General features: G+C 51.0%; 1 protein-coding gene across 1 annotated transcript; it reads left to right on the top strand.

Annotated features, from left to right (window-relative positions):
• The first annotated feature begins 1,512 nt into the window (after positions 1 to 1,512).
• LOC132834633 (perforin-1-like) lies at positions 1,513 to 5,429 on the top strand. Its single transcript, XM_060853528.1, has 2 exons — positions 1,513 to 1,658; positions 3,473 to 5,429. The coding sequence occupies exons 1-2, from the start codon at positions 1,544 to 1,546 to the stop codon at positions 5,215 to 5,217; spliced, it is 1,860 nt and encodes a 619-aa protein (XP_060709511.1). The 5' UTR covers positions 1,513 to 1,543; the 3' UTR covers positions 5,218 to 5,429.
• The last annotated feature ends 4,722 nt before the right edge of the window (positions 5,430 to 10,151 follow it).

Genomic DNA, 10,151 nt, shown 5'->3' with positions numbered 1-10,151 from the left:
GACAACAGTCAGTGTGCAGGTATCTCCCTCAGAGAGAGAGAGGGGACTGAGAGACACCAGTCAGTGTACAGATATCTCCCTGAGAGAGAGAGGGGACTGAGAGACACTAGTCAGTGTACAGGTATCTCCCTGAGAGAGAGAGGGGACTGAGAGACACCAGTCAGTGTACAGATATCTCCCTGAGAGAGAGGGTGGGGACTGAGAGACACCAGTCAGTGTACAGATATCTTCCTGCGAGTGAGAGGGGACTGAGAGACACCAGTCAGAGGACAGGTATCTCCCTCAGACAGAGAGAGGGGACGGAGAGACACCAGTCAGTGTACAGATCTCCCTGAGAGAGGGAGAGGACTGAGAGACACCAGTCAGTGTACAGATATCTCCCTAAGAGAGAGAGATGGGACTGAGAGACACCAGTCAGTGTACAGATATCTCCCTGCGAGAGAGAGAGAGAGAGAGTGGGGGTGGGGGGACTGAGAGACCCCAGTCAGTGTACAGATATCTCCGTTAGCGAGAGAGATAGCGGGGAATTTCTGCAAATCCTTTCAGAGTGGCATGGTGCTGGCTGTGAAGCACATTTCGTTGTGATTGGTCATTTTGATCGCAGAGTTTGCCAAATTTGGTCTCTATCTTTATCCCTGATGTTCCTTCACACGTACAGTATGTGAATCTCACACATTTCCCACAGCTTTCTGAACATGTCCCGGTCACAGTGACACACACCGAATCTACTGCTGCAAACCTCAGTTTTGAATTTGTTTAGCACCACATCCAGAAACATCCACTCCCTCCAACCATAGGAGCTCAGTCGCACAGTGCCTGCCATTTACACGATGCGTTGCCAAATATTCACCAAAACTCAGCTGCCGATATCTTTCAAACCCACGGCCACCTGCAACTGGGAGAACAACTCTGACTGCATTGCAAACTTGACCGAACAGCAAGGGATGCTGGGACAATTGGCCAAGTTAACCGCTGAATCATGAAACCCAGGCTCCAGACGCAGGCAAACACAGCGGCCAGATGTTAGAGACTTGAATATCATGTAAAAGGCTGCAGTTATCCTGGACAGATCCACCCCCTAACAATGTATCCACTGAACAAAGCTGGGCCTAGACACAGAGGCACCCCGATTGTTTGCAGTGGGTGTGAATGGGATCGGTTTGGGGTCCACTGGGATTGTGTCCAGTGGGTGTGAATGGGAAGGGATTGGGCTTCTTTTGGGAGTGTGTGCAGTGAGAGTGAATGGGAAGGGGTTGGGGTCTCTTGGGATTGTGTACAGTGGGAATGAATGGGAAGGGGTTGGGTATCCATTGGGATTGTGTACAGTGGGAGTGAATGGGAAGGGGTTGGGTTCCATTGGGATTGTGTACAGTGGGAGCGAATGGGAAGGGGTTGGGGTCTATTGGGATTGTGAGCAGTGGGAGTGAATGGGAAGGGCTTGGGGTCACTGACACGTTTGCAGTCTGAGAACACACATTCTAGAAAAGTGACTTCTCTTCACACCACCCAGAGTTGGAGACCTCTCAACGTCAGATATGCGCAAATGTGGGATGGACAACAGCGAGGCAACTTAAGTGGCTTGCTTCCCTGTCCTCCACACTCTCTGTCAGACACGACTGGTGTGAGGGTAGAAATTCAGCAGGAAACACTGCACTCAGGTACGTGTAAACAAAGCACTGCACTCAGTTAGGACAAAGTATAGATACAACACTGAGGGCAAACTCATCAGCAGATGAAGGCACAGTATACAGCGTACAGAGAGGAAAAAGCAGAGTTTTCGGATTGAGAATAACAGATATCAGGGTATTAGATATAGACTGGAATCTCATCGAGGGGTTCAGGGTGGTTTATATACAGAATAACAGATCACCAGGAGGGAGTTACAGACTGGAATCTAATCGAGGGGCTCAGGGTGGTTTATAAACAGAATAAAAGATACCCGGGAGGGAGTTACAGACTGGAATGTAATTCAGGGGTTCGGGGAGGTTTATATACAGAATAACAGATAGCCAGTAGGAAGTTACAGACTGGAATCTAATCAAATGGATCATGGATCATATAGAGAAAAACAGATACCCGGGAGGGAGTTACAGCCTGGAATCTAATCGAGGATTCATGGTGGTTTATATACAGAATAACAGATACCCGGGAGGGAGGTACAGACAGGAATCTAATCGAGGGGTTCAGGGTGGTTTATATACAGAATAACAAATACCCGGGAGGGAGTTACAGACAGGAATCCAGTCAAGGGGTTCAGGTGTGGTTTATATACAGAAAAACAGATCCCGGGAGGGAGTTACAGACTGGAATCTAATCGAGGGGTTCGGGGTGGTTTATATACAGAATAACAGATACCCGGGAGGGACTTATCGACTGGAATCTGATCGAGGGGTTCGGGATGGTTTATATACAGAATAACAGATACTCGGGAGTGAGTTACAGACTGGAATCTGATCGAGGGGTTTGGGATGGTTTATATATAGATTAACAGATCCCCAGGAGGGAGTTACAGACTGGAATCTAATCGAGGGTTTGAGGGTGGTTTATATACAGAATAACAGATCCCCAGGAGGGAGTTACAGACTGGAATCTAATCGAGGGTTTGAGGGTGGTTTATATACAGAATAACAGATCCCCAGGAGGGAGTTACAGACTGGAATCTATTCAATGGGTCGGGGTGGTTTATATACAGAAATACAGATACCCAGGAGTGAGTTACAGCTGGAATCTAATCGAGGGGTTTGGGTGGTTTGTATGGACAGAACAACAGGTACCTCAGAGAGTGGTACAGATTGGAATCTAATCAAACCGTTCTGGTGGTGTATATCGAGGTTTACAAAATTATGGAGAAGAGAAATAGACAAAGTCTTTTCCCTGGGGTGGGTGAGTCCAGAACTAGAGGGCATAGGTTTAGGGTGAGAGGGGAAATATATAAAAGAGACCAAAGGGGCAACTTATTCACACAGAGGGTGGTACTTGTATGGAATGAGCTGCCAGAGGAAATGGTGAGGGCAGGTACAATTGCAACATTTAAGAGGCATTTGGATAGGTATATGAATAGGAAGGGTTTGGAGGGATATGGGCCGGTTGTTGGCAGCGGGGACTGGATTGGGTTGGGGTATCCCGGTCTGGGCATGGACGGGTTGGACCGAAAGGTCTGTTTCCGTGCTGGACATCTCTGTGACTCTATGACTCGAATTTAGGGGACTTTTAAAATCCCCATTGACCTGTCATATTCATTATTGACTTAGATCTGCATCCTGGTTTTAACAGTTCATAAATATGTCAAAATCTGCCACGTCGCCCTTGCAGCTGTGGCAACAACTCCTGCAGAGCAGACCCTGAACCCCTTGAATAGATTCCAATCTAGGCATGCAGAGCCTAGGCGCGGATTGGCGGTCAGCTGGAGATTCCAGGCGGTGAGCCTCTCTCTCTGCCATGTCAACATAACTGCTTCCTTTTCCTCTTGCAGGTCTGCTCACCGATGCCAAGATGGCAACTGGGCCTTTGAAACTGGGCTGTTTCCTCTTGCTCTGCCTCCTCTCCCAGGAGGCCCTGAGCGCCTGTATGACCAGCAGCGCCAGCCAGTGCCAGAACGCTGGCTTCGTGCCGGGGGCCCGGTTGGCGGGGCTGGGCTACGATGTGGTGACCCTGCAGAACAAGGCCACCTTTGTGATCGACGTGAACGCCTGGCGCTCGGCCAACGGGACCTGCACCCTCTGCCAGAACAGGCACCTCGGTAACGCCAACCAGCTGCTGCCCATCTCGCTGGTGGACTGGCACACCCTCAGCTCCTGTCCCCCCTCGCTGTCCAGCCAGCTCTACCGCTCGACGGCTGAGCTGGCAAAGTCCGTCACCACCGCCGTCAGCAATGACTGGCGGGGGGACATGTTCTTCCGGACCCAGTCAGGCAGCTCTAACATGGTGCTGGCTGGCTCCAAGTCCAGGCTGGTGGAGTTTAGCACCAGCCACTCCAGGCGCGACCATCACAGTTTCACCAGTCATCAGTTCCAGTGCACCTACTACCAGTATCGGGTGAAGGACCAGCCTCTCCTGGCACCAGAGTTCGCCCGCTCCCTTTCCAGCCTCCCAACCGTCATGAATGACCGTAACAAGCACCTGTACAGGAGACTGGTAGCCACCTACGGCACCCACTTCCTCAAGTCGGTGCAGCTGGGCGGTCGCTACAAGGACGTCACAGCTATTCAGACATGTAAGGCAGTGTCTCAGGGCTATAGCATCGAGGAGGTTAAGGACTGCCTATCTCTAGAGGCCAAAGAGACGAGAGGGCTGCAGGCACAGGTCTCAGTGAATGCTAGTCAGTGCCAGAAGTTGGCGCGCTCCATGGGGCACTACAACAAGGTCTACCAGGCCTTCAGCGACCGGGACACGGAGGTGACGGGGGGCCGGGTTCACCAGGGGGTTGACCTCTTCTTCTCTGGCGATGGCTCGGCCTTCAGCCGCTGGACGGTGAGCCTGCTCACCCGCCCGGGCCTTGTGCGCTACGCGCTGGCGCCGCTCCACCACCTGCTGCCCGCTGGCAACCCCAAGCGGAAGAACCTGCGGCGCTACATCAGCGACTACATCAGGGGCAACGCCCTCAACCAGAAATGTGGGGCGGGCCATCGGTGCCCTCACGGGTCCTACCCCGACCCACGCCAACGCTGCTCCTGCCTGTGCCGCGAGGACAATTACGTGGACCGGAACTGCTGCCCCAAAGGGAAGGGGTTCGGCCGCCTGGTGGTCACTATCAAGGATGGCTGGGACCTCTGGGGTGATGTCTTCTCAGGCACCGACGGCTATGTGGTGGTCAAGTACGGCCAAACGGAAGACAGGACCTCCATTGTCTCAAACAACAACAATCCCACCTGGAACGCTCACCTGGACATGGGACAGGTCAGGGCCGGGGGTGACCTTATCATCGAGGTCTGGGACCGGGACGTCATCAAACGCGATGACCTCCTGGGCAAGTGCTACGCCCTCGTGACCTCCGGGACCCACAGGAAGACCTGCTACCTCGACTACGGCAAGGTGACCTACAGTTACACTTTCACCTGTGGCCCCTACCTGAGCGGTCCCAACTGCCAAGCCTACGTGCCCAACCCTGGCAGCACGCTGTTCACTCCGTACTTGGGAACCAGCAACGACACCCTCCACCTCGACACAATCCTGTCCAAACCCACTGTACCAGCCTTCCCAGGGATCTACTTCCCCTGACCGCACCTTGCTCTGCCCCGAATCATTGGCTACATGTGCCATAACCCTCAGTCGATGGGGGGACGCTCCGCGCCGTTAAAATGAAACGCTTTGAAGCTTTATCCAAGCACGTAATCTGCGCAATACTCTCAGATGTGCAGCGACAGGCATCAAAACCGAAGCATTAGTGTAATCTTACACTTTTTTCAATAAATCCAACTCTTTGCCATTTAGCCTGTGTCATATGATTCATCCGCATGGGTGCACTTGGGCCTGTAAAGTGATGAGAGGCTGGGCACTGGTAATGCGTGGGGTAGGGGTAAATTGAGATTGTGTTGAATGGAGGAGAATGGGAAAGGGTAGGGGTCCATAGAGATTGTGTGGAACGAGGGCAAATGGGAAAGGGTAGGAGTTCATTGCGATTGTGATGAATGAGGGTGAATGGGAAAAGCTAGGGGGCCATTGAGATTGTGGTGAATGAGGGCAAATGGGAATGGATTCCTCCCACAATCCAAAAAATGTGCAGGTTAGGTGAATTCGGCATGCTAAATTGCCCATAGTGTTAGGTGAAGGGGTAAATGTAGGAGTATGGGTCTGGGTGGTATACGCTTCGGCGGGTCGGTGTGGACTTGTTGGGCCGAAGGGCCTGTTTCCACACTAAGTAATCGGATTGAGATTGTGGTGAATGAGGGCAAATGGGAAAGGGTAGGGGTCCATTGAGATTGTGTTGAAAGGGAAAGGGTACGGGTCCATTGAGATTGTGGTGAATGGGAAAGGGATAGGGGTCCATTGAGATTGTGGTGAATGGACGTGAATGGGAAAGGGTTGGGGTCCATTGAGATTGTGGTGAATGAGGGCAAATGGGAAAGGGTCGGGGTCCATTGAGATTGTGGTGAATGGACGCGAAAGGGAAAGGGATGGGGTCCATTGAGATTGTGGTGAATGAGGGCAAATGGGAATGGGTAGGGGTCCATTGAGTTTGTGATGAAAGAGGACGAATGGGAAGGGCAAGGGGGCCATTGAGATAGTGGTGAAAGAAGATGAATGGGAAAGGTTAGGGGTCCATTGCGATTGTGGTGAATGGACATGAATGGGAAAGGGTAGGGGTCCATTGAGATTGTGGTGAATGAGGGCAAAAGGGAAAGGGTAGGGGTCCTTTGTATGGGCGGCACTGCGGCATCACAGCGTCAGAGACCCGGGTTCAATTCCCGCCTCAGGTGACTCTCTGTGTGGAGTGTGCACATTCTCCCCGTGTTTGCGTGGGTTTCCTCCGGGTGCTCCGGTTTCCTCCCATAATCCAAAAAATGTGCAGGTTAGGTGAATTGGCCATGCTAAATTGCCCGCAGTGTTAGGTGAAGGGGTAAATGTAGGAGTATGGGTCTGGGTGGTATACGCTTTGGCGGGTCAGTGTGGACGTATTGGGCTGAAGGGCCTGTTTCCACGTTGTAAGTAATCTAATCTATTCCAATCGAGATTGTGGTGAATGAGGGCAAATGGGAAAGGGTCGGGGTCCATTGAGATTGTGGTGAATGGACGCGAAAGGGAAAGGGATGGGGTCCATTGAGATTGTGGTGAATGAGGGCAAATGGGAATGGGTAGGGGTCCATTGAGTTTGTGATGAAAGAGGACGAATGGGAAGGGCAAGGGGGCCATTGAGATAGTGGTGAAAGAAGATGAATGGGAAAGGTTAGGGGTCCATTGCGATTGTGGTGAATGGACATGAATGGGAAAGGGTAGGGGTCCATTGAGATTGTGGTGAATGAGGGCAAAAGGGAAAGGGTAGGGGTCCTTTGTATGGGCGGCACTGCGGCATCACAGCGTCAGAGACCCGGGTTCAATTCCCGCCTCAGGTGACTCTCTGTGTGGAGTGTGCACATTCTCCCCGTGTTTGCGTGGGTTTCCTCCGGGTGCTCCGGTTTCCTCCCATAATCCAAAAAATGTGCAGGTTAGGTGAATTGGCCATGCTAAATTGCCCGCAGTGTTAGGTGAAGGGGTAAATGTAGGAGTATGGGTCTGGGTGGTATACGCTTTGGCGGGTCAGTGTGGACGTATTGGGCTGAAGGGCCTGTTTCCACGTTGTAAGTAATCTAATCTATTCCAATCGAGATTGTGGTGAATGAGGACAAATGGGAAAGGGTAGGGGTCCATTGAGATTGTGACGAATGGAGGTGAATGGGAAAGGGTCGGGGTCCAGTGAGTTTGTGGTGAGTGAGGGCAAATGGGAAAGGGTTGGGGCCCATTGAGATGGTGGTGAATGGAGGTGAATGGGAAAGGGTAGGGGTCCATTGAGATTGTAGTGAGTGAAGGGGAATGGGAAAGGGTTGGGGTCCATTGAGATTGTGTTGAATAAGGAGAATGGGAAAGGGTAGGGATCCTTTGAGGTTTTGTTGAATGGAGGTGAATGCGAAAGGGTAAGGGTCCATTGAGATTGTGGTGAGTGGAGGTGAATGGGAAAGGGTAGGGTTGCATACAGGTTGTGGTGAGTGGAGTTGAATGGGAGAGGCTATGGGTCCATTGAGATTGCGGTGAATGATGGCAAGTGGGAAAGCGTAGTGGTCTATTGAGATTATGGTGAATGACGGTGAATGGGAAAGGGTAGGGGCCCACTGAGATTGTGTTGAATGGAGGTGAATGGGAAAGGGTAGGGGTCCATTGAGATTGTGGTGAGTGGAGGCGAATGCGAATGGGTAGGGGTCCACTGAGATTGTCGTGAGTGGACGAGAATGGGTAAGGGTAAGTATCCGTTGAGATTGTGGTGAATGGAGGTGAATGGGAAAGGGTAGGGGTCCATTGAGATTGTGGCGAATGAGGGCAAATGGGAAAGGGTAGGTGTCCACTGAGATTTTGTTGCATGGAAGTGAATGGGAAAGAGTAGGGGTCCATTGACATTGTGGTGAAAGAAGGTGAATGGGAAAGGGTAGGGGGATATTGAGATTGTAATGAATGGAGGTGAATGGGAAAGGGTAGGGGTCATTTGAGATTGGGGTGAATGGGAAAGGGTAGGGGTCCATTGAGATTGTGGGGAATGGAGGTGAATGGAAAAGGGTAGGGATCCATCGAGGTTGTGGTGAATGGACGTGAATGGGAAAAGGTGGTGGTCTATTGAGATTGTGTTGAATGGAGATGAATGGGAAAGGGTAGGAGTCCATTGAGATTATGGTGAATGAGGGGAATGGGAAAGGGTAGGGGTCCATTGAGATTATGGTGAATGAGGGGAATGGGAAAGGGTAGGGGTCCATTGAGATTGGGGTGAATGGAGGTGAATGGGAAAGGGTAGGGGTCCATTCAGATTATGGTAAATGAGGGGAATGGGAAAGGGTAGGGCTCCATTGAGGTTGTGGTGAATGGAAGTGAATTGGAAAAGGTGGCGGAGTATTGAGATTGTCTTGAATGGAGATGAATGGGAAAGGGTTTGGATCCATTGAGAAAGTGGCAAATGAGGGCAAATGGGAAAGGGTAGGGGTCCATTGAGATGTTGTTGAATGGAAATGGGTAGGGGTCCATTGAGATTTTGATGAATGAGGGCAAATGGGAAACAGTAGGGGTCACTTGAAATTGTGCTAAATGAGGGCAAATGGGACAGTGTACGGGTGCATTGAGATTGTGATGAATGGATGTGAATGGGAAAGATTAGGAGTCCATTGAGATTGTGGTGAATGAGGGCAAATGGGAAAGGGTAGGGGTCCATTTAAATTGTGGTGAGTGGAGGTGAATGGAAAAGGGTAGGAGTCCATTGAGATTGTGGTTAAAGAGGGCAAATGGGACAGCGTGGGGGTTCATTGAGATTGTGATGAATGGAGGTGAATCGGAAAGGGGAGAGGTGCATTCAGAGTGTGGCGCATGGAGGTGACTGGGAAAGTTTTGGGGTCCATTGAGATTGTGTTGAATAAGGAGAATGGGAAAGGGTAAGGATGCATTGAGGTTTTGTTGAATGGAGGTGAATGTGAAAGGGTAGGGGTCCATTGAGATTGTGGGGAATGGAGGTGAATGGGAAAGGTTAGGGGTCCATTGAGATTGTGTTGAATGAGGGCAAATGGGAAATGGTACGGGTCCATTTAAATTGTGGTGAATGGAGGTGAATGCGAAAGGGTAGAAGTCCATTGAGATATTGGTGAATGAGGGCAAATGGGAAAGGGTAGGGGTCCATTGAGATTTGTTGAATGGAAGTGAATGGGAAAGGATAGGGGGCCACTGAGATTGTGGTGAATGGAGGTGAATTGGAAAGGGTAGGGATTCATTGAGGTTGTGGTGAATGGAGGTGAATGGGAAAAGGTGGCGGTCTATTGAGATGGTGTTGAATGGGGGTGAATGAGAAAGGGTCGGGGGCCATTGAGATTGTGGTGAATGAGGGCAAATGGAAAAGGACAGGGGTCCATTGAGATTGTGGTGAATGGAGGTGAATGCGAAAGGGTAGGGATCCATTGTCTAGGTGGCAGGGTGGCACAATGGTTAGCCCTGCTGCAACACAGTGTCAGGGACCCGGGTTCAATTCCCACCTCAGCTGACTCTCTGGTGGAGTTTGCACATTCTCCCCGTGTCTGCGTGGGCTTCCTCCCGGTGCTCTGGTTTCCTCCCACAATCCAAACACTGTGCAGGTCAGGTGACTTGGCCATGCTAAATTGCCCGTAGTGTTAGGTGAAGGGGTAAATGTCGGAGTATGGGTCTGGATGGTATACGCTTCGGCGGGTTTGTGTGGACTTGTTGCGCCGAAGGGCCTGTTTCCACACTAAGTAATCTAATTGAGATTGTGGTGAATGAGGGCAAATGGGAAAGGGTAGGGGTCAATTGAGATTGAGGTGAACGGAAAAGGGTAGGGGTTCAATGAGATTGTGGTGAATAGAGTTGAATGGGAAAGGGCAGAGGGGGCCATTGAGATTGTGGTAAGTAAGGAGAATGGGAAAGGGTAGGGGTTTATTGAGATTCTGTGGAATGGAGGTGAATGGGAAAGTGTAGGG

The sequence above is a fragment of the Hemiscyllium ocellatum genome, chromosome 41, assembly GCF_020745735.1.
Source record: "Hemiscyllium ocellatum isolate sHemOce1 chromosome 41, sHemOce1.pat.X.cur, whole genome shotgun sequence".
NCBI lineage: Eukaryota > Metazoa > Chordata > Chondrichthyes > Orectolobiformes > Hemiscylliidae > Hemiscyllium > Hemiscyllium ocellatum.
Note: the sequence above shows the minus strand (reverse complement) of the source record. Positions and strands in the feature narration are given on the sequence as shown.

Coding starts and splice junctions, on each gene's coding strand:
- LOC132834633 (XM_060853528.1), top strand. CDS start 1,544: ATGTGGGATGGACAACAGCGAGGCAACTTAAGTGGCTTGCTTCCCTGT. Junction 1,659..3,472: donor GCAGGAAACACTGCACTCAG/GTACGTGTAAAC, acceptor TTCCTCTTGCAG/GTCTGCTCACCGATGCCAAG.